General features: G+C 45.9%; 2 protein-coding genes across 6 annotated transcripts in view; both read left to right on the top strand.

Moving 5' to 3' along the window:
• The window catches only part of PAK1 (p21 (RAC1) activated kinase 1), a 68,434-nt gene extending 61,807 nt beyond the window's left edge, over positions 1-6,627 (top strand). For all 3 annotated transcript variants that reach the window (XM_042838197.1, XM_042838196.1, XM_042838198.1), the window contains 3 exons: positions 1,797-1,993; positions 3,286-3,423; positions 5,430-6,627. In XM_042838197.1, coding sequence (XP_042694131.1) covers positions 1,797-1,993; positions 3,286-3,423; positions 5,430-5,516 — 422 coding nt within the window. In that variant the 3' untranslated portion in view covers positions 5,517-6,627. The remainder of the gene's footprint in view (positions 1-1,796; positions 1,994-3,285; positions 3,424-5,429) is intronic.
• Positions 6,628-15,615: 8,988 nt separating this feature from the next.
• Positions 15,616-23,974, top strand: part of GDPD4 (glycerophosphodiester phosphodiesterase domain containing 4) — a 33,479-nt gene continuing 25,120 nt past the window's right edge. For 2 of the 3 annotated variants that reach the window (XM_042838229.1, XM_042838231.1), the window contains exon 1: positions 15,616-15,722. The gene's annotated coding sequence lies outside the window, so the exon portion shown is untranslated. Of the gene's footprint in view, positions 15,723-16,190; positions 16,422-23,974 lie in introns of all 3 variants that reach the window. The other variant, XM_042838230.1, reaches the window with a different exon arrangement.

Below are 23,974 nucleotides of genomic sequence, written 5' to 3'. Positions count from 1 at the left end.
GTCCCCACCATGCCCACTAACTGTATCCCTCAGAGCCATCTCATCTCCTTCCTGCATGTGGCAGGGGGTTGGAGATTCATGATCCTTGAGGTCCCTTCCAACTCTGGCCATTCTGTGATTCTTGAGCACCTCCAGGGACAGAAACTCCACCACCTCCCTGGTCAACCTGTGCCGATGTGTTACCAATTCTTCGAGAGAAAGATTTTCCTAATATCCAACGTGAATCGCTTAGCTTTGGACCATCTCCTTTTGTTGCCTGAAATGACAATGTTTTAATGCTACCCCAGTCTGTAAAGCTGAGTTTAAAGATGTAGGATCACAAGCCTTTATTTGTGTGTGATCTCTTCAGACTGGAAAATACTTGTGGGTACTTGGGAGATGGAAACGAGTGAATGGATAACTGAAAGCTGTGCAACGAGATAGCATTTAATCTTACAAACCCAGCCCAAACTGAGTTCTTAGTGTTGTTTCCTCCTTGTGTTATCACTGATAATGAAGACCTTGAGACTGTTCTGCCCCTCTGGTACTAAGGTGGCGGCTGTGCTTGCGATTGCCCACGCAGAGACAAGTTTGGGGATCAGTGAATGATTGCTTTCCACCTATGGCTCTCACAAAATCCCGCTCCCTCCCTCTCCTTCCCAGTTCTGTTGGCTAGCACCCAACAGGCATAAATAAATCTATTTTTGTCAGCAGTGACAGCAGATATGACTCAAAATTCACACAGTGCAGATATGCTGAGTAAGATGGTGGTGTTGTTTTTTTTTTTTTTTTTTTTTTTGGTACATAATTTCCTTTTAGACTAAAGTTACACTTTGGTACAGTCAGATCTCTGGAGTGTCAGCAATGAACAGCTTATCAGGGCCAAAGTGCTCTGTTCTTATGGAACAGCATATTTGAGCACAGTATGCAGGTACTTGGCTGCAATTAGGAAAGCCCCTGTGGATATGATGCAGTAACCTTCTGGACCTGGGCTTCATATTGGCTCTGTTAGCAGTTTGCTCTGTTTATGAATCATATGTACCTATCCTGGTTGTTACCCTGGATAAAAACTCAGTTGGGGATTAGTTTAATTTTCATGGTTCTGCATAAAATTGAACTCTTGGTGACATAGGAGATCAGCATGAGCATTGCATCTTGCTGTGTTAATTCTGCTGGTCACACAAGAACAGAACTGGTTTTCTTTAGATAAGACAAAAGCAAATAAGACATTGGACCAAGTAATTTTCATGTGAAGGCTCCCATCTTTCTGTCTACTCCAAGAAAAATGTTAAGTGTACATTTTGGTACTTTAAGCTTATTCTGAGCATAGCATTTACCCTGTAAAGCAAATCTTGTTTGAGGAATGATGTGTCTTCCAGGGAAGAAATATCTCCAGGAATGAAAATCAGCACAAATAATGCAGTGTGTGGGTGGAGGGGTGTATCAAGATCAGGCTGGGCATTGATTTATGTTTTCACATACCCAGGAGTGATCTTGAAAACATAGATGGTGTTTTACAACTGCAAAATGCTGCACAGTCAAGTTTCACAACATCCGTATACGGCTGTTTGCTGATCACCAGCCTTCATGTAGACAAGGCAGCAGCTCTGTGATCCTCGTGGCCTCAGTGAGTCAGATTTAGAAACGAACCCCTGAACACCATATTAGCCACAGAACCCCCCTTCCTTTAGAGCTGCAGAAGCATTGTAACAAGCAATGCAGTGCAACAGACCGGCTTGTACTGCTGGAATCAGTACATGTTGTTTTTGGAGAAACCTGGCTGATTTCTGGCTTTTCTCTCTGTCTTCACTTCCCAGCTGACTTTGGCTTCTGTGCCCAGATCACTCCTGAGCAGAGCAAACGCAGCACCATGGTGGGGACCCCATACTGGATGGCACCTGAAGTGGTGACACGGAAGGCATACGGGTCCAAAGTGGACATCTGGTCGCTGGGGATAATGGCCATCGAGATGATTGAAGGAGAACCCCCTTACCTCAACGAGAACCCCCTGAGAGTAAGCAGATATCTTTTCATCCTCTGTTTTTGCTCTGAGCATTCTGGCTAACTCAGGCTCTAAAAGAGCCTGCAGTGTGGTTTCATCACATTCAGCTGCATGTTTCCTTGGACATTGTAATGAGGAGATTGTGATCATTTGAGTTAAAAGCCATAGTTGATTCTGGATGGTAGAAGCACAGGCTCGTCTTGCAGTCCTTCTGATGGAGCCTCAGTTAACCAAAGAAACTCATAATTCCCTGCTTTTTCAAGAGGCTGATGGGACAGAAGGAGCACTGTCTGGGCACCAGTGTACCTGGCTTCTTGAATCCTTGTGCCCTGTGAGTGAGGAAGAAAGCCCTCCTTGCACTGAAGGATACATATCAATAAACAGGGTTCTTTTCTTTTGGCAAATTGTTCCACTTTGCATGCTCCAAATAAAACTCCAACCTTAGTAAGTCTTTAGACAGGCTTTAACTTCCCTGGTGTCTTTCTCATTCTTTAATGAAAAAGGAAATCCTGTCAGTTTGTAGTAATGTAGCTGTTCTGTGTGTAAGCCAGGTTGATGTATGTTTGTTTTTTTTCTTCTCCTTAAGCTAAAGAGAATGCAAAGCTCTAGAGCAGTTGTGCTTAACTGATGTTTCCATCTCTTGCACTGGAAATTATTTTGGGTATATAGATAGGCATTTCCTTTTAAAATCCACCCAGGAAGTTTCTGGCATGAATTTGGAATGTTGAGTTCCTTGGTTCTCAGAGGATTTACACGCACTCTTATTCCCAAGCAGTAGCACAGCTACTTGTTTCTTTAGCATGTCAAATGCTGCTCGAGGATCTGCTGAACATCATTTATAAAGCATCAAGTCCATCTTCACAGTACTGACTTTATAGGCCTTACATACTCAGGCAAAGTACCAGCAGAACAAAATCTATTTATGCAGGAGTACCTTCCCATGAGGATATAGCTATTGCAGGAGTCTAGCACTGGTAGAGCTGTGCCAGTTAGCTTCCCTATATAAACACAGTCTGGAATGTTGTTTTTGTCCTTCTAATCCCTCGAGAGGGAAGCAGGATCCAAACCCAGATTATGAGGGTAAAACAATAAAGGATTGGATCCCATCCACGTGAAAATAGAGCCAGCAGCTATTCTGTTTGCTGAAACTTAATCATTTATTAGTCACTCTGATAAGGCTTGTTGTTGTTTTATTTTTCCCATTGAGCTGGTGGGTGGGAGGGGAAAAGTGGATGTCTGTGTAATCCAGAGATGGAATCTGACCTTCATAACCTCCTGTTTCTTTGGTACTTGTTTTGCTTTAGGCCTTGTATCTCATTGCTACCAATGGGACTCCAGAACTGCAGAATCCAGAAAAGCTTTCACCCATATTCAGAGACTTCCTAAACCGCTGTCTTGAGATGGATGTGGAAAAGAGAGGTTCTGCAAAGGAGCTGCTACAGGTAACTGCTGGGGAACAGGGCTGAGTGAGGCATTGCAGTTAGACAAGGCATAGAAATCATAGAAATCATTGGAAAAGACCTTAAAGATCATCGAGTCCAACCACAACCTAACCATACTGGCCTAACTCTATCAGTCCTCCACTAAATCATGTCCCTGAGCACCGCATCCAAACGGTTTTTAAACACATTCAGGGATGGTGACTCAACCACCTCCCTGGGGAGCCTATTCCAGTGCTTAACAACCCTCTCTGTAAACATGGAGAAATCTCATCTGGGGTCTTGAATACTACTTCATCTCAAGGCATAGGGACAGCTAAAACAACTTGCTAAAACAAAACCAACCAACCATCCAAAATCCATACCAAGATGTTAACAGAGCACTCCCTTTTCATGCAGTACCTGCTACTGGCAGCAGCTTTGCAGCATGTTCTATAAGAGATCTCAGATAATCGCAGTGCCCCAGACCCGCCAAGTGCTGAGCCCCTTAATTCCTGTGGCTTCTTCGTGCAGCTCACCCTGACGTCTGGATGTGTTGTGATCTGGCCATGCTTGTTTTGATTGGGACAACAGGAGGGCTTCCATCTGTTGAAATCTCTGGTTGTCTGCTTTCTGGTGGAGGGATCCCAAAGCTTTTTGGTATGGGCATGTCTTACATTAACTGGAACGCTTTGGCAAAACCACATTTTGCTAAGTACTGGTCCTTAATGCAGAGGCAGTGGAACAAAACCTGTGAGAAAGCTTTCTTTTATTTTTTCACTGAAAACCTGGTATCTTTGCCTGGACTCCTGGTGAAAGTGGAGGACCAAGCTGCCAGGCTTTTTACTAACACAGATGAAGAATGTTTTCCATCTGTCAGATCTGCCATGGGGGTGGAAAATGTGCTTCAGCTCTTTGTAAAATAGATCTGTGATCACCCTCAGACCTCAGCTGAGAGACAGTTCCCTTTTCCCTTTCTGATTTTCAACTAGTTTGTCTCCTGGGTTCAGGTTCGGATGTATTGCAGCCTTCTGAGACTGTAATGAAGCATTAATCACTGGCAGAGTGGCAGTGGATGAAAGATCCCGTTTCTCCTGGTCTCTCCAGTTTCAAAGTATCAGACAGCAGTAACGTCCTGTTCCTCAGAGTGGGAGAACATTTTGACTACAGCTCTTCTGTCAGCCTTTATCTTCTGGCCTCTGATTTCTCCATCTCTGAAGCGTGTTCAATTGCAGTGCTTTGGGTGTTTGATCCCTTCTGATGCTCAGAAGTCTTGTGGGACAGAGCTGCTTTTTGCTTTCAGAGGAGGTTTTGAACTTGCTCTATGTGCCTTCACTCTCATCTGATAGCTGTTTTGTATCTGATAGCTGTTTTGTGTCTGTTCTCAACCTGGACTTCCTGTGTGAGGTTGGAAAATCACAAGTTTTCCACTTAAATCTGAGCATGAGTAGAGGGAGCACCAGTCCTGCAAGCAGCACTTTGTGACACCACCTACTCTGTGCTGTGTGTTTGATCACCAATATTGTTCTACTTAACCGAGTGCTGTGTATGGGAGCCCGACTGAATGGTCAAATTGCAAATCTGTGCTTTGCCCCTAAATTCCAACTGTTTTGGAAATTTCTAATATGTTTATATTATGTTTATAATATTATCACCACATCTGTGATAACAGGGAAGAAAGAATTGAGAGATGGTTGCTTCAGGAAGCCCTGTGCCCTGTGATGGAACTGCACAGGTTGCCTTTAGCACACTTTCTTTCCGTGCAGAATTTCAGTATAGATTTTGCTGAGTTTTGCTTGGTCCTGAGAGCGTACAAACAGTGGAGAAACTAGCATGGGTTGGATGCAGAGCTCTTTATCAGTTCAGACAAGCCCTGAACTGCAGTTCTTGGTGGTAACAGACACTTGTTTGGAGATTAGAGTATATTGTTGATTGTCATATGGGTGTAGGTGCCAATCTTTTGTATAGCTATTAGATTCCTGGGACGTATTCTGAAAAGTTTAACCCTTTTTCTTTTTCCCTTTTGCTAGCACCAGTTCCTGAAGATCGCAAAGCCTCTTTCTAGCCTCACTCCTCTAATTATTGCTGCTAAAGAGGCAGCAAAGAACAACCATTAAAGTGATGGAGTTAACATAGTCAGCCATCGTGTCAAACCCTTTTAGATGTCCATTTGAGAGACTGAGTTCCCTGCTCCTCTCCTTCCCTCCTGCCCTGCCTTCACAAGGATGTTCTTAAAATGTTGGTCTGTGCTGAAGGGCAGCAGAGGAACCGTTTGCTGAATGTGGAACGTTGCTGATCGTACAGAGCGAACTGCCTTTCCATCTGCCTGCATGGGGGCAGGAGGGGAAGGATCTGTTTTACGGCCAGGAAGATCTGGGAACATCCAAACCTGTAACTAAGCCAGTTTGTTTTCATATTACTGTGTTTATTTTTTAAAAATTATGTGGAACCTTAGACTGTGTTTATCTTAATAAATGAAATCTTTTGCTGGCTGGACTCTTCCTGCTTCTGCCAAGCTGCTCTTACACCACTGAATCTGCTCTGTGCTTTGGATGAGTCGAGGAAGGAACGAAGCAGCAGCAGCAATTTGAACAGCTCTAACAACTGAGAAGGGAGTGAGGGCAGGAAGATGCAGCCCTCCTGCAGCACTGCTGGATGCTTCGAGGGAGAGAGGAGAAAGCCTCTGTGTGCTTCCTGCTGCTGCTGGACAGCTTAATTCACGGGTGATCTTTTGGCCAAATGGTGTGAATCAAAGCCTCTCCCCACACGCTTTTGTTTCAGCTCAACTGGTTAAACAGATTTCAAATATTTGTGATATTCTAGAAAAATCAGAAGATAAATGAATAAAGATTCCTTTTGGGGGTTATTGTATCAGCGCTCTGAGGCTTCATAGAGACCTACCTTGTATGACAAAGCAAACAGAGCAATTACTATTATAAAGATAAGATTTGCCTGCAAGATGTTGTTGACAACGAGTTTTTCTTAGACCAAGTCCAACAGAAAACAAACTGGTCGTGGATGCTGTTTTCCTGAAAGCATAGGGAAAGCATTAATTTTCTTGGAATGAAAGAGTAACCTGGTATCTGTATGCTACTGACTCCTTTGGTTGCTAATGATCTGTAAAAAAACAACAGGAAACCTGGAACTACTAGAGAGATTGGTTGTAAACACTGGGCTTATGTTCAACTGTATACTGATTTTTAATAAAAGGACTGTTGAATTTCTTAACCTGGGGCTGATGGAGGATTGGAGAATTCGCTGTCACCCAACACTTCTGTCAGATGGGATTATTTTTCATGTTATTGTCATTGGGTGCTTGAAAGTACAAAAATGGAAGCTTCTGTAGCCCTGTGGCGTACAAGTGGTCCTGAAGGGGAGTAACTACACATCAAGGGAAAGGATAAAAGATCTTGCTGTACATATTGCTTTGGTTATTTAAGGAATGAGTTTAAACCAGTTTTGGAGTAAGTTTCCCTCCCTCACCTAAACACTTGTGTTGCACAAAAAACTCATTGCTGCTTCTTGCTGCTCAACCAGTCCTTTCCTTTCTGCCCCAGGCTGTCCTCCGAGTGTATGTTTTTCTCCACTCACTGTACAATATGTGACAGCCCTTACGCTGCTTTTGCAGATAAAGTTTGCAAAGTCTCTTGCTTTATTGGTGCCTTCCTACCCTTTGTGCCACAGGGTGGTCACTCTTTGATTTGAGGCTACCATGTCTGAAGTCCATTGCCAAATCTGCTGTCTGTGTCCCTTTGTATAGATTTTTCATCTTCATGTAAGATTGAGAGGTTTCCCCTCACAAGATGAATTTCCTTGGGCAAAGCTGGCAGCCCTGGGGGAATCTGCTCTGCGTGCGACTTAGGTGAGACTGGGAAGGGGGAAACCACTACTCTGGAATCGTTGTCTTTGATAAGGAGTTTGTTCTTATCACCTGTGAAGTATCAGAATGGCATATGTGGGGAGATGGGTACGATGGACTAGATCTGACTGAACTAAAACCTGATGTGGCTCTGGTCCTACAGGCTGAGCAGTTGGCTTCTTACGATAGCACGTGACCCATGTGTCATAGAATAGCTTAGGTTGGAAGACACCTCAGAGATCTGAGTTCCAGCCCCCAGTGAATGCACTGTTTGTCCCTGACTTCCCTTCACCTTCCTTTCCCACTCCCCCCTTGGTATGCCATGGAGCTGCAAATCATACCACAGGTATGCCCTGCCTGCCAGCACATCCAGGAGCTTATTTTTCTGCAGGAGAACTACATTTCCATGAAGGAGATGAAAAGGACTATTTCCATCTCCATCTCTATTTCCATGAGCTCCTCTCTTGGATTCTTTGTTGTCTACTGGAAAAGAATGGACACGAACGTCTTTATTCCTTTCCTTGTGTTGATGGTTTGCGTCCATTCAACTTCAGCTTTTTGGATTAGTCCTTGCTGGTTTCTACCAGCTGCTCAAGAGGAAGGAAGATGTAAGGAAGTGTCAGTGATGCATCAGCCTGTCCCAGGCTTTTTTTTTTTTAACCCACCTGTGATGAGAAAGAAGTCAACTTGCTGTGATGTGCCTGGCCTCAGTTCTGAATTAACAGAAATATTGTATTAATAAAAATTGTAGTTACTTGAAGCTCAGGAGGATTTAGATATGTTTTTCATTCTGAGATGCATCCTTTTCTCCATCAGCTCTTGTAGCACATTCCTGTCACGTAACAAGAGCTCTTAAATAGCTCTTGAATGACTTGGAAAGTCACCTCTGTGGCTTATTTTTTCTGCAGACATCTTGACTGCTGTGATTTGAGAACAGCTTTTCACTAGAGAGCTGCTTTGGTGGCTTTCCTGTTGGTTTTTCATTTGTTTGAGCCTGTGTGAACTGATTCTACCGAGTCTGAGCCCTTTGTTGTCACAGCCCTCAATTATTTATTTGATTATTAATTCCAGATTCTCTTCTATATTAGAACATGCGATATGAAGTTGTTTGACTATCCATTCTGAAAACCTGGTTCCTTTTTAAGGGATCTTAGGCAAGTCTGTCGGGTTAGGTGCAGAAATTTTATAATGCACTACAGCTTACAAACCACTGAATCATGGTTGGAAAAGACCACTGAGATCATCTAATCCAACTGCTGACCCATCACCACCATCCCACCAACCCTGAAGCATGTAAAGTCACTTCAGAGCTGGGATTTCCATTGCTGTCCTAATGCATCTGTCTTTCAAAATACCACAGGTTGGTATCAATAGGTGATATTTGCAGCAAAGTACTTAGCAAGAATGCTCTGAAATGGCCAGTGGTAGGTTGGTACTTGCTTTTAAATTTGCCAGTCTTTGCAGACAATGAAAGGTTCACACCAAAGACCAAGGGGGAAGATAATTGTTTGAGCATCTTTCTTAGCTAAGAGCTGGCAATTCTATTTGTACACTCAATAATAATTTAAATATTAGAGAAACACAGGGGCTGAAAGGGACCTCAAAAGATGGAGTCCAAACCCCCTTGCAAGTACTCTACATAGGTGGCACAGGTAGGCATCCAGCTGGGTCTTGAATATCTCCGTAGAAGAAGACTCCACCACCTCTTTGGGCAACCTGTGCACTGTTACCATAAAGAAAAGTCTGAAAGTTATTATAAAATTGTAAAGTTGTAAAGAAGTTGTTAAGAAATTAAAATTGTTAAAGATGAAGTCCGATTCTCTGCTCATCTTCCTAGCGTGAAATACCAACACTTCTCAATGGCTTCTCATTGTCATCATAGTAGAGAACCTGTGGATGTATTTTGGTGCTGTAAACCCACTGGATCAAGTGCAAAGATCATTGCTGTCCTAGGGCTGATCCCATCGTTTGCAGCCAATGACAAATCACAGCATCACATGTGGGGTCTCGAGGAGGAGATGAAGTGCCAGTGGGGACAAAGCAGCAATACGTATGGGAGCTGGATGGAAACTTGCAGACAGTATGGATGCGTCTGGAAGAGGAGCAGAAGGTGGTGTTGGTCCAAGGAAGAAGCAGAGGTTAAAAGCTCAGTTCCACAATCCCTGGGGAAATTCAGGAAGGAGTGGGGGGATCCCACTAGAGCCAATCCAGGAGGTTGGCAAGAGTAACAAATTTCAGCTGGAAAGGAAAAGGGGATGTTTGAATGGAAGAGGTGGCCTTGTTGTGCCAAGGAAATGGAGAGAGGTCAGATTTTTCAGGTACACGAGAGCACAGAAGCAAATGTAAATCAGGCTCCTGTGTATGGCAAGAAACTCATTCCCATCTTTCAATTCAGCACCATCAGCACTGCTTTGGGTTCGTGTTGACAGCTGCCGTGCTTTGGGATCATGTTTGCAGCGAAGGCTTTGTTGCTGCACTGCAGCATTGACCTGTGGGCAGATCATCCGTGTGTTTGCTGGGAAATAACGAGGGCTGTGGCCATAAAATCAGGTAGGAAATTTGCTCCTCTTTCTTCGTACTGTCGTGGCATCGCTCTCCGATGGTGCCCAATTTGTTTGAAGTGCAAGGTCAGCTCAGCCATTTGGAAAACAAAGTTGAAACCTTAAATAAAACCCAAATGAATTACCTGCTTCTACTTCACTTTGTTTCAGCGACGTGTGCAGAAATGAGTGGGATGCTTGAAAGAGAAGCTGTGTTTCTCTGGTCTATTTTAATTAGATCTTACTTGATAGAGCAGAGTGATTTTACACTGAAAACTGTTGAAGTAAATGTGATTTCTGCTGCTTTATCAAAATTCATTTGGAAGCAATTAATGCTCTGAGAAATATCTGGAAGAGGATCTAGATCACAGCTTGAGGAGGAGAAGAAGTGGAGGATGTTGGCTTCCCAGTTGCTTGTTTTCTTCCCAGGTAGAACTTGGTGTCCATGGCTCCTAATGCAGAGAAGGAAACAGGAGGATTCAGGAGAATACGTACAAACTGCTTCCTCCAGCACTGCTTTTTCTTGTGGGATCAGTAGGGTGAGGATGGTGAAAAGATTTCACCTACAGGTTGGTTTGCACAAGTACCTCATTGCAGCTTGGATCAACAGGTTGGACAGGATGTGTCCACCACCACCAAAACCCTTCTGAAATTGGCTGCTTGTGGCTGTTGGGCAGATCTGGGTGTCAGGAGCCCAACAAACCAAAGCTGGTGGGAAGTCATTCTCCTGGGAATGTGGGGGTTGCCAGGAGTGGAGATCTGCCGTGCTCTTCCAAGTCAGGGTGCTGAGCCTGGTGTGTTAGAGAGGAAGCTGGAAGGAAGGGGAATGCCTTGAATGGGCATCTAGCCAATTAGAATAAGGCAATTGCAGGTTACTTCTTAAATTCCTCCTCTGTGTCCAGAACTGATGCTTTGCAAGAGCTCTTTGGACAAAAATGAAGGTTCCTGTCTCTTGAGTAGGAAAATAGCAGCCCAGGTGTCTGGGATTCTCTGCTGAGATGTGGTAGCATCCCGTGTTGATGTCCTCATCTCGTTAGAGCCAGAGCAGCTTGGTGCTGCAGCCCCCTCCTCCTCTTCTTCCTCCCCCTGTAAAACTACAGAAGGTTTGGTACCTGGCAGGCTGGTGGTCCTGCTATGTGTCCTCCCCCAAAATGTGCACATAAAACAGGTGACTGGGTTGGTGTTTGGTGGCTCTGCATGGCCGTGCTGCCAGATTGGGGATCATGTATATTCCACAATGGCAACTCAACATGCATTTCTTTGGAGGTGGCATCTACTCCAAACTTCTGAACTTTGACTTTTTCATACCTAAATGCAGTGTTTTGGCCTTTTAGTTCCTGTGTGGCTCCAGCGCAGCCCCACCTATTGCTAAGCTTTAAGGAGAGGCGATGCCTTGTGTTAGAGCAGGATTAGTGTGAAATGGGAAAGGGTGGAAGAGCAGAAGCTCTGGGGAACACACAACTTGAGCTCTGAGCCAGACAGCAAGCTGGCATCTAAATCTTTATGGGTTTTTCTGCAGATCTTCGTTTATATGGGAGAAAAAGGGGGAAATGAATACTAGGAGAATTGATGCCGGTAGGTACAACGGGTTCATTATCCCCCCATGCAGACGATGTTTTTTCTGCATCCCTGATTTTTAGCACCGAGAGCAATTCCAGGTTTTGGTCGCCAGGCTCATGTCTGGGGAGAATTTAGAGGCTGAACTCAGAGAGCTTGCAGGCTGCTCAGGCTGCTCCTTTCCCATTCCTGCGGCTGTAATGCCCTCTCCTGGTAGCTGCACTGGGGATGCATTTCTCTTTACATTTCCCAATTTCCACTGCAAAGCTCGAAGTTTGTGGGCTGCATGCTGAGGGCAGCTGGTGCATAGCAGCAGGTGTAAAAGGGCTGTCCTAGAATCATAGAATCACACAATTGATTCAGTTGGAAAAAACATTTAAGGCCATGTAGTCCAGTTCTCCTACACTGAACAGGGACAACCACAGCTCCATCAGGTGCTCAGAGCCCCATCCAGCCTGACCTTGAGAATCCCCAGGGATGGGGAACTACCACCTCTCTGGGCAGCCTGTGCCAGTGCCTCGCTACCCTTACTGTAAAACACTTCTTACTTATATCCAATCCAAATCTCTCTCTTTTACCTTGAAATGATTTCCCCTTGTCCCAGAGTTCCTCCATCATCACTCTGTGTCTTCCATTCCCAACTTTTCAACATTTTTATCAGTGACCTGGATGCCAGGCGTGAGTGCACCTCAAAAGTTTGCTGACTTTTGGCTAGCTCTGAAGAGGTGATTTTTGAAGGTCCCTTCCAATGGAGCTGTCTACCATACTCATCACCTGAAGGCTGAAGGCCACCTCCTGAAAGGAGGTTGTGGTGAGATGGGGTCGGCCTCTACTCTCAGGTGACAGTGATAGGATGGCAGGTGATGGCCTTGCGTTGCACCAAGAATGGGTCAGGTTGGGTAAAAGGAAAAACTCTTTATTCTCAGAAAGAGTGGCAATGCGGTGGCACAGGCTGCCCAGGGAGGTGGTGGAGTCACCATCCGTGGAGGTGTTCAAGAACTGTGGAGATGTGGCTCTGAGGGACGTGGTATGTGGGCATGGTGGGATGAGTTGGATTTGGATTTGGTGATCTTAGAGGTCATTTCCAACCTTAATGATCCTATAATGCCAACCTTGGTGTCCCCATGTTTGGAGGAGTGCAAACCTGCCCAGGAAGGAACCATCGCATGAACACTGGCTTATTGCTGAGGTGGGATTTGCTGCCAGGGAAACCTCTCTCCCCCACGCCATCCTGTGATCCATGGAGGACAGGATTCTGTGATTCCCAATGGACCTGGAAACGACTTGGACAGGACCCAAATGATAGGTCTGTACCAGAGCTTGTTCCCTGGGAGTCCCTTTGCAATACAGGGGCACTGCTCACCATCCTCTCCTAACAACCATGAAATATCTCTTACCCTACATCTTGTATCCCAAACCCTTTGGTTTGGACCTGCACAACTTTGGGGCTATTTACCCTACTTGCCATCAAAGCCATTGTCCTGCAATAGCATCCAGGACTTGAGTGCACTGGTATCATGCTATAAAGGGCACTGGGCAGGTGGTAACCCACCAATTTCTCTCCAGTGCAGAGCTGAAATGCTCAAAAGCTGCTCCTGGGGGCTGGACTGACACAGAAGAGAGGTACCTGCACCGTTTCCCACACTGCTTTGCTAAGGTGTAGAAACATTTGGCATTTCCCCAAGCTTTTCCTCACTGCTCCTTGCATCTGCTTCTCCGAGCCCTCCTTGGGTTAACTCAGCTTGCACGTCTTTCATCACCAACCCTCATTTCTGCTGGGAAAGAGCAACATGATCCTGTAGTATAAAGGAGAGCCATGAAATATGGAAGAAGAAATGAGAGGACAGGCACTGACCCTCTTTATATCATGCCACATAAACTGGTCCACACTGCACGCAGCACCAATGGAAGAGAATGGAAAATGGAGCTGCTGCAACTGCAAGAGGCAGAGTTTGCTGCAGTGGGATGGAGGTTTTGGGGCACAGTGTAAAATCTCCCCTGGCCACACCACAGTCTGTAGCTGTGCTCCCTGTGTCTGGGTATTGTGCTGGGCTGCATGATGCAAGGGCTGAAGTCCCCTCTTCCTGTGCTGCTCCTATAAACATCAGTGCCATAAATGCCACAGTTTCTATGGTTCACCTTGCAGGGATCGTGCTCCCTGCATGGGTCTGCTGCTCCGTATGCAATGCTATGGAGCACAGAGCAGCAGAGAGGACACACATCCCAAGTCAGAGGTGGCAGGACATGAATCTATATATTTTTCACCCAAATGCAGCCCTGGACTCTTCGTCCTGGCTGGTACCTGAGGGAGGAGACATCCCTGCTCCAGCACTCCTGTTTGTGCCATTCTCCATGGTTTTATCTTCAGATGCACAACTCACCTGAGTTCAAGGCTGATATCCCTGAGCGGGGTTTCTACAACACCAGGTCCCTGCAGATACTGCCTTTATGGGCTCATAAACCTCAGGGCTGGGCTTGCTGGTGGCAGATCTCATTTCGGTACCGGTTTGGATGAGGTCCATCACGTGGAGCACAGTTATCACCCAGCTGTGCTTCAGTGACAGCTGCTGGCAGGGCTGGGACAGGTGGGAGTGTGGGGCAAGGGTGTTCTAGTTGAGATAAGGCACTGGACTCTGAGCTGGAGATACCAAAGAGAGAGCAAACTGCAGCGCAGAGGGCTTTGAAGTCTGCCCCCAGAAGGAAGGGCAGGATGCAAAACCACGCTGTTGTTTTTGGGAAGAAAATAGGAGTATTTGACAGGATGAGAGGGAATGGCCTCAAGTTGCAGCAGGGGAGGTTCAGGTGGGATATTACAACAAATTTTTAATTGGAAGGGGTGGTAATGGATTGGAACAGACAGGGAGTGGCGGAGTCACCGTTCCAGGAGGTTTTCAAGAACTGGGGGATGAGGGATGTGACACTGAGGGATGAGGTTAGTGGGCATGGTGGGGTGGGTTGGGGTTGGACTTGGGGATCTTAGAGGTCTTTTCCAGCCTTAATGAGTCTATGATTCCTTGATCGACTCCATCTGAGTTTTAGCCCCAAGACAGCCTGCACTAAAACCATCTGCTTCTGCATTCACTGCGTAGCTTGTGGTTCCTTCACTCCTTTGATGTTCTAACTCCGAAGGAAAATGATGGTACTGTGGGATCTAGTGCTATCTAGGAATTATCAGTACTGCTTTTACAGTGGAAGAGTTCAATGCCTTCTGCCTGCTCTGAATCCTGTCATCAGGTTTCAGAGCGAATCAGGCTGTTTATCTCTGTGACCCATCTTCTAATTGAGAGTTAATCTCCGCAACAGCATGGACTGCCTAAAAGACACCGGATTGTCATTTCATTTCTGCCCTCTCCTTCCCCACTCTTTAAGGTACTTTGCTGAGTCTGCTGTTGAGGGACCTTTGGATCCGTCTCTTCATCCAACAAGAAAAAAACCAGTGTAAGAGATGATGGATGACAGGTCTACATTGGTGGTGTTTCTGGCATTCTTCTGGGGTTGGGGGGATATTTTTTTGGCCTCTTGTGCAGCAAAGAGGCACATGGTTTAGGGACACGGACAGTGGGCATGGTGGTGATGGGTTGGGGCTGGGCTTGATCTTAGCAATCTATTCCAACCTTAATGATTCTACGATACTATGAAAGAGCTTTGCAGGAGAAGGAGGAGCTGTGTAAGGTGAGCTGTGCAGCCTGAGAAACTTCACAGCTGCCTCCCCTGCGGCGACGGCGAGTTGGAAGTTACAAAATTCAACCGCACAAAATGCTTTTGTTACGCTGATCTGCCCCTCACCCCCCTCCGAAGGAAGTTATGTCTCTAATAGGATTAAGTTATTAAAGTCCCCAAAGCACTGAAAATAAATAAATAAATATTTTTAAAAGCACGGTTTGTGTCTGGAGCTGTTCAGAAATGGTGTGCAGCGGATTTCTGCCTGAGGCTCACAGATGCAGGAAATGCTCTCCCAGAGGATGCTGAGGATCAGCGCTGATGCATCTTGCCCAAATATTTGGGATATTTCCTCGAACCCCATCCTGCAGACACCCCCGTTCTGCTGGAGCAGCATTTTAGCACCAGGTTCTCACATTCTGCGTGGGATGAACCTAACCTGGACTCACCTAATTTCTCTCAGGGCTGCGTGGTGAGTGGCTGCCCGCGTCCCGTGATGGGATTTCAATTCTCCCAGCCTTCAGGACTGAATTTATTAAGCCTCACGTGGCCCCTCCTACCGTGGGAGGGACGGCTCTGCAGCCTCTCTAATGCTGGGTGTCACAGAGCTGTGCCACCATTCGGGACCAGGAGTGTCACGAGCAAAGGACACCGTCAGCCAAGTGTGGCAGAGAGCAGGAATACCCCTCCACGTGCACCCTGCTGAGGTGAGCTCCTTCCAGCATCCTCATTCTAATGATGATCTTTGGTGAAATGCATTCCTCCAACTCATCCCCTCCTGCCTGAAAGTTAGCACTGCAGCGGGGGGATTTTGATGACTTTTCTTTAATTCTTCAGAGTTTTGGGAGCATTGTTTGGCATCCAGCAGTGATGCGACCGAACCGTTTTCTGCATGGGTAGAAAAAACAAAGTCTGAAAAGCTGGAGAATGGGGAGAATCGATAACAAAGGGGGAGCAAAGGGGATTATTGTGATCTGGGGGGTTTCTGGTGGCTTTCTGGGGAGGAAAAGGCATTAAGCAGCCTGGCTTCTCTCTCAGATGAGTTTGCTGTGAGCTGTGGAGAGGAGGAAAGGAGCTGGGATGAGGTATGAGCAGTGGGTGGCCGTGGGGCTGGAGGGAGGGAAGCGGCGGGCGAGCATTCCTAATGCCTCTCGGATAAAGGGCTGTTTCCATAGGGATCGGGAGAAAGGAGCCTCTCTCTTTCTTCCCATGGCGTGTGAACGGGGAGGTCGTCCCGGGAACAAATAACCCGTGGAAGGGGAACATCTGGGAACAGCTGCAAATAATCACGACCCATTCAGGGAGGCTGAGAGCAGGCAGTGGCACTCGGGTCCGACGCATCCCTCATGTCCCCTGCTCCCAGGCTGGGAGCCTTGATGTTGGGTGCAGGTGTACATCTGGATTTGGTGAGCTGTTGTAAACCTGGGGACCAGTACTGAGCCAAGTTTGGGTTGGATAATGCGGGTTTGAGTTGGATAATACGGGTTTGGATTGGATAATGCAGGTTCTGGTTGGCTGGAGGTCCAGCCTATAGTGTACATCTCTTGATTCCTTCTCCTTACTTTGGGATTCCTGCTCTCCCAATGGGGTCTCTCTGCATTCATCCTCCGGCACAAAACTCCAGGTGGAAGGGCAAGAGAGATTGGAGGTAATTTCCTACAGCTGCTCCAAGTGTTTAGCTACATTTCACTAAAGAAAATGCAGAAAGTGCTGTGGGACCAGCTGGATTTTAATTAAAAAAACCCCTCTGGATGTAAAAGGAGACAAAGCCTCTTCCTTTCCAACTTTGCTATTTGAATGTTTAAAAGATGTGTGAGATTTCTAGGCAACTTTGAAAAACTTTGATGAGAAACAACAAGCTGGGTTCCACAAGCAGCCCTGTGACTTTGTTATGGCGTGGCATCAGACTGGGGAGGTGACTGGATGGGGTCTTGCGGGCTTTATGTGCCATTGGCGTGATGAAAATGCAGCTCTTTAGACTCAGTGGCAGCTTGTTGCAGGACTACCTGTGTGCAAGTGGGTGCTGAGTGTGATAAAAACAGAACTGTAACAGAAAACATGGTTTCTCTAAGTTTGTAGCCCTTGGGCAGTAAGTTTTGCTAACACTTGTTGCTGTTTGGCAATGGGTTCAGGAGGCAGTGCATCAACAGAGAGATGAAGCAAATCCCACCCCATGGCCAAGTGACCACCTGGCAGCTTTGCATGGGAAACATGAGGGGTTTGGACTGATCTATAAATAGGAGAAGAAGTTGGCAAGATCCTATGGGCTCCAGGTCTCAATAGGAAGAAGGAAAGGGAGGTGACACAGACAGAATAGTGTGGAGATGGTACTTTTGATGTACCCTGGACCATTTTGGGGATGCCCCATCCTTGAAGGTGTTTAGGGTCAGGGTGGATGGGGCCCTGGGCAGCCTGATTTAATACTTGGCAATCCTGTCCATCGCAGGGGGTTGGAAATAGATTATCTTTGAGGTTCCTTCCAACTCAAACTATTCTATAGTTCTGTGATTCTATGCTTTTGCACCAGCCTGAGCTTGGGCTTGGCTCCACATTGCAGCCTCTGTTCCAGCTTTGGACACCTCACACAAGGGAGCAGAGGAGGCTGCCTGCAGGTGCTCATCCCTTCAGCATCTCATCCTCACCTCATCCTTCGTGTGCTGGCTTTTTGGTGGCTGAGGGTTTGTTGTTTGGCAACATCCCTTGTGTAGAGAGGGTGGTCTTGGTCCTTGTTCCCTGCAACTCCTCACCAGCAGAACATTGGCACATGTGGCATTTCTGTGGCATTTCATCTTGTCTTTGTACCCTCCAGGAAAAAAGAGGGAAGGAGAGTCCTTAGAGGTCTGAACAGTCATCATTCCTGGAGGTTTTCAAAACAAGCCTGGATGTCACATTGAGTGACATGATCTATAGTAGCCACAGACAGCAGTTGATGATTGGACTAGATGATCTTATTGGTCATTCCAACCTTCATGTTTCTATGATTCTATGACCTTATCCTATCCAGATCCTGGCCTCATACCAGTCCTTCTCTCCTGCCCCTAATTGCCCTATAGGCCTTTGTGATGTCCACAGGTGCTGTGCTAAGCTTGATGAGGACCTGCTGTAAGGGTCTGGATGGATTTTCCATTCTCCCAGCTCACATCCTCTCTGGTGCTTGGGTGGCTGTGGTCTAGGTAGTACATATGATGCTGTAGGAGAAGAGATGAGGAACCTTGTCCTTTGGCTTCTCATCAGTGGAGTCTCATTGCTTGCATAGAAACGTTTTGAGTCAGGATTGGAGCACGATTCTGGCTGGTCCCTTCCTGCTCCTAATCCTGGACTTGTTTTGGAAAGCCTCCAGAGTTTGAGAAATAAAAGGCACTTTAGAAAAGGAGAGGGGGGAGTGGGATGGAGTCGGCAGAATTGGCAAGAGCAATTGCTTTTTAAATGACTGCCTATTTCTTAAGATGTACTTGCTACTGATTAACCTTTGCTCTATGATTGCTTTAATTGATTCATGCCTTAAGGCAGTCAGAAAGGTTCTGTGGGGTCACCAGGCTCTCTCCTGAAAAGTTTTTAACACTTTCTAGTTGGGCGAAACCCAGTTTGTGCAAGTAATGTTGGTGAAAGGCACCAAACCAGTTTGCTTTTCCTTCCCCCAAATTATCCAACCTCCACTTCAGTGTTTCACCCCTGTGACTTCTTCCCTCTGCTGCTATCAGACTGCACCTATCCCACCCTCCTCTTGGGTTATTGTGAATGTTGTTTGGGGGGATATATTTTTTTGGCCATTCTGTAAACACGAGGCACTACAACAGGGCAAAGTCCATCATGTGCCTGGTAGTGCCTGGCTCTCCCAGATCCTGGGAAACACTTTCCTTATCTCATCAGCTGATGCCTGACTGCCTGCTCTGAGCTTTCCTATGGGGTGGTCTTCTATGTAGCAGTGCCCTTTGGTAACGGAGTACCATAGCTATATAAAGACAACTCACGAAGCCCAGGGTGCAGATGTTATTTAAGATGTGTTGGGATTGGCTTGTTGAGTTTGAGTGATGAAAGCGCCTTCATCTTGGGCTGGATTCATGCTATAGCACTCAATGAACAGGGACACCCACAGCTCCATTGGGTGCTCAGAGCTCATCCAGCCTGACCTTGAGTGCAGGGATGGGGCACCCATCACCTCTCCGGGCAATCTGATGGGGAACCAGAATGTGGATCTTCAGTGTCAGACAATCCTTTCACTCCAAAGTTCATTCAAAACTTTACTGAGATACAAAGGTGCAGTAGTGTTTAATGAGCTAGAAAGAGTTTTGCTCTGGAAACAGCAGAACTGCATCTTAACAGCATAAGAATGGGCCAGCCTTGATGCATAGAGATGCTGTAAAAGAGAAAGCTCATGGAAAGCATCCCTTCCTTGCAGGGGTATTTTGCTCCAAGCCTATTAACTCCAACAGCCTGGGGAGAGCTGGTACTGGGGGTTTTGGAAAAATGACCGTCCGGGGGCCCCATCCTTTGTCCAGGCTGAATAGCACTCTGCAGAGCTGCCGACAGAGGTATGTGATCTGCAGACCTCTTTTCTTCCTCCCTTTTGGCCGGCAGACAAAGTCTTCCCTTGGAGATGGTGCTGGCGGCAACGTGCTGCCCTCAGTGGGGCCGGAGCTGGGGGGAAGCAGAGGGTCCCTCATGCTGTGTCCCAATCTTATCGTCATCCCTCAGCAGCACAGCACAAAGAGCAGCTCAGGAATTCACAGGAGCAGGGAGGGAGCTGAGCCAGGACATGCTGAACTGCACAAAGTGGGATTTATCTTCAAAGAAATGTTTCCCTCCTTTCTGAGCTCCTTTTTTGAAAAAAGAATTTTCCTCCAAGTGATTCGTTCCTCCTCCTTCCTCCAAGCACTTGGCTCGGTTTGAGCTATTGGGAGCACTTTTTTTGCCATCCCACAGTTGCTGTTCAGTGGTGGGAGAGAGACTTCTTAGAAAGCTGAAGGCCTCCTGGGGCAAAGCCCGTGGGACGGAGCTGAATCCTGCATGGGCAGGACATGGAGCAAAGCCACCACTGCCAGCAACACACGGCCATGAGAAACTGTGGATTCCCCATCTTTGGCAGGATGCTCAAGGATGGGTTGGATGGGTTTTTGGGCAACCTGGTCTGAAAGGAGGTGTCCCTGCCTATGGGGGGGTTGGGGGGCTGGGTGGGCTTTGAGTTCCCTTCTAACTCAAACCATTCTGTTGTTCTATGTTAAGCCAAACTTGTAAATCAGTTATATGAAGGAGCTCAGGGTCAAAACCAGAGGAAAGGAACTGCTGGTGGCCCATCAACAGGACCAAAGCAACTCTTGTGTTCCACTGATCTCTGTGCAGTGGATCCATGCTTTGGCTGTTTTGGGATGTTTTGGGGCTGGCCACCAATCTGTTAATTGTGCCAGGTCTTAATAAGCCCTCGGTCTAAACAGCTTCTGACTTGTAATGCATTTTATGCCTAATTTAACGATACTGTGCTATTGCTGTTTGCCTGGTTGTTGATCTGGACCATCTGGGCTGCTCTCCATGCCTCATATTCCCCGTGTATAAAGCAAAGCTGTAACTTTGAGCATGTCCAGATTTCCAGAGAGGTTTACAGGAAAGACCAAGTGGTGATAGTATCCCACCACACCAAGGAAATGCATGTGCTACAGAATACTCTTCACTGCTCTACGTGATAAATGCTCTATGCACCTAGTGGGGTTGACTCGGATGTAGGGAGGTTCAACTCTCACCCCAAGCTCTGGTCTAGCAGATAACAACCTCCTTAGGATCCTGGCCCCAAATCTGATGGTTTATCACATTTATAGGGCACTTCAGGATAATCCCATTAATGAATCAGCATTAATAGAAGCTTTAACGTCACACATTTCCTTCCTCACTTGAAGCAATCAAATTCTTTCTGTCCTTACTCATCTACTTGCACTCCAGCATTGCATGTGACTCTTCAGCTGCTTGGATGGGAAATTCTCAGCCTTTCTTCTTTCTGTGGCTGTGTATTCAGAAAGCCTGGAAGGATTTTTTGGGAACATGATCCCAGTGGTTGTTGCAAGTGGAGTCTTTACCACACAGCCCTGGTTTACAGAATGGATCTGCCCTGTGGTACTACACCTAATCTTGTGCTTTCATAGACCCACTTTGTTCTTTCTGCAGTATAACTTACCTACCCTTCTCTAGAATCTGTATAGTATGACATCTGCTTGGGTGCAAGAAAACATTAATAAAGTAATTACTGCTTCTACTAAAGTAATTACTCTTTCCTTTTGGAAAAAATCAGTTGCTTCACGTTTTTCCTGTGTTGTGTTTTTATGTTGGGCTTTTCTGCAGTAGTACTGCATGTGTTACATGAGTGGGACCTGCCTCTGGATCAGAGCTTTGTTGTACTGGGAGCTGTGTGAACACCCTGGGAAAGCAGGTCCTGAAAAGCACGTTATTCATGTAGCCATTTCATATAGGGGAGTATCAGTGTTTCATATATATAAAGTTTGTTGTTGTTGTTGTTGTTTTTGAGAGCTCTGATAGCTTTTCAGGCCCTTCCATGGTCTAAACTGGGTCCTATCCACATTTTTGTGCATGGGAAACTATGGGGGGGAAAAAAAAAGTTCAGGTATAAAGATCTCCTGTGCTGAGATCAGTGTTTGTTGTAAGATTTGAAGACTTCTTTGTTGTCTTCAGCCAGAATTTTCTCTCCTGTTATCATCAATAAAATTGACAGTAATTACTATTGCTTTGGGCTTGGAAGAATACCTTGAGATGGACACAGGTTTTGTCCTCTTGGTGCTGGAGCATCCTTTCCTTGGGGCAGTGAGTCCCATGGCAGGGGCTGGTGCCTTTCCTGCTCATCCCTACCTGAACCCACGGTGATGGAGAGGTTGTGCCTTTGTCCTGCAGGCTGTGGGGACTGAGGCTGGTGTGGGCTGGAGGCCACCAAGATGGACTGATGGCTCTTGGTGGCTACCTTCACTTGAGAGGTGCCATGGAAGTTTCTGGAAGGACAGTTGGGACTCCCTGGAGGGCAGATGGGGAGGAGGAATCTTCTAGAAGGAGGTTTGGTAGGCAGGCCTGGAAAGCCCGTTTCCTGATGAACAGCAGAGTGATCTGGGTGTACCTCTTTATAAGGAAGCTATCAGTCAAAAATAATTAAAACCAGGCCCTGGGGTGTGAATTACTTTCTATTCTTCCTCAAAAGAAACTTCCCCAAGCTGAAACCATCCCTGTATGTGCCAGTCTCGTGTCTTCATTCCTTGCAAAAGAAGAGAATCAGGTGGTGTGTCAACCTTTGCTGAACCGAAGTTACACTTTTGGTAACCCATCTAATAAAGGTCAGGAATTAGAACCCGTCTAATAAGGGTCAGGAATGTGCATGGGTACAGCCAAAGACGTGGCATTTGTGAAAAGTCTTTCTTCAACCCTTCTTTCTTTCCCTTTCTCTTTCCCTTTCTCTTTCCCTTTCTTTCCCTTTCTTTCCCTTTCTTTCGCTTTCTTTCGCTTTCTTTCCCTTTCTTTCTCTTTCTTTCCCTTTCTTTCCCTTTCTTTCCTTTTCCCTTTCTTTCCCTTTCCTTCCATTACTTTCTTCTTTATTCAACATTATTCCTCTTTCTTCTTCCTCTTCAATTTTTTTTTAAGCTACTATTCCCTGGCTTTATCCTCGTTTTGCTCCTAGCAGGCAAGGGAAAATCTACTGTAACACCATGTGACCCTTTTGCAGACATGATGATTTCCCCTTGCTTGTTTCCACACAAAACTGAAAGCATTTGTACAAAATCCATTGCAAATGCTCTGAGGTTTGGCCAATAATTTCCTGGGCATGCATTTGTTAACACAGCCTGTAAAGTGCTTTGAAGATGAAGCAAAACAGCTGTAATTTCTAATGGTGGTGATTATGATTAAATGAGGTTTCTGCAACTGATTGTGAACAATGAGTCATCCCCAGGGAGTGAATACTGGGGGCACACGTGCTCCAAACACAAGAACATGTTGAGAGAGGTTCCCTGCAGGAATACAGAGACTGAACAATTTTGGAAAAAGTGCTTTGTGCAAAAACATGATTCAGCTTTGGACTGTTATTTCCTGTGATGGTCCCTCCAGAATAGAGTCCAAAAAATCCTCTGCAACCCCAAGAGATGCAAAGGTTCATCTGTATTTGCAGGTTAATTTGTTTGAAGCAGGCTTGATTTTTTGTGTCTATTTAATTTGTGGTGACTTATTACGAATTGCAGGGCATTAACCTAGGTGGAAACCTTCACATAGCTTTGAAAACCACAGTGGAAGTGTACAACAACACATTAAATGAATGAAAAAAATGAAAAAGATATTGTTCTGTAGGCCAGAGGAACAATTATTCCTCATTAGCCCCTACTACTTCTGGTTCACATGTTACTTCCCCTGGTAAGCCCAATCGTTTCAAAAAGATGAGAGGTAATGGCATTTAAATAGCATCAAGGGAAACTCAGGTTGGATATTAGGGGACATTTCTTCTCAGAAAGAGTGGCGAGGCATTGAATGGGTTGCACAAGGAGGTGGTGAAGTCACTGTCCCTGGAGGTGCTCAAGAAGAGTGGGTGTCATCTTGAGTGACATGGGTTAGAGGTGTTGTGCTGATGGGTTGAAAGTTGGATCTTAGTGATCTTTCCAACCTTAATGATTCTATGATTCTATGTTTTCTTTGCACTAAGGACTGTGATCTTCTGCTTTGATCCAGCTGCTATTCAACCCATGAGAAATTCATTTTGAGCTGCACATACTGGGATCCCACACAGAAGGAAGGTATAATTAGGGCTTATGTAGAAACTGTTGAAAGTCTTAGTGATAAATTATAATTATTACCTGCCAGAGAAAGGAAAGGATAGAGAGTATATCCCATATCACAGGGAGATTATGACTAGTCATGTTTTATACAAAATTTCTTCTTTTCCTATGTAAAACCTCCTAAATTATCTGAAAAGAAACTGGAAGAAGAT

This window comes from Centrocercus urophasianus, unplaced genomic scaffold (genome assembly GCF_019232065.1).
Source record: "Centrocercus urophasianus isolate 14NV4802_14NV808 unplaced genomic scaffold, USGS_Curo_1.0 seq_74, whole genome shotgun sequence".
In the NCBI taxonomy this organism is placed as follows: Eukaryota; Metazoa; Chordata; class Aves; order Galliformes; family Phasianidae; genus Centrocercus; species Centrocercus urophasianus.
This window is presented reverse-complemented; position numbering and strand designations above follow the sequence as displayed.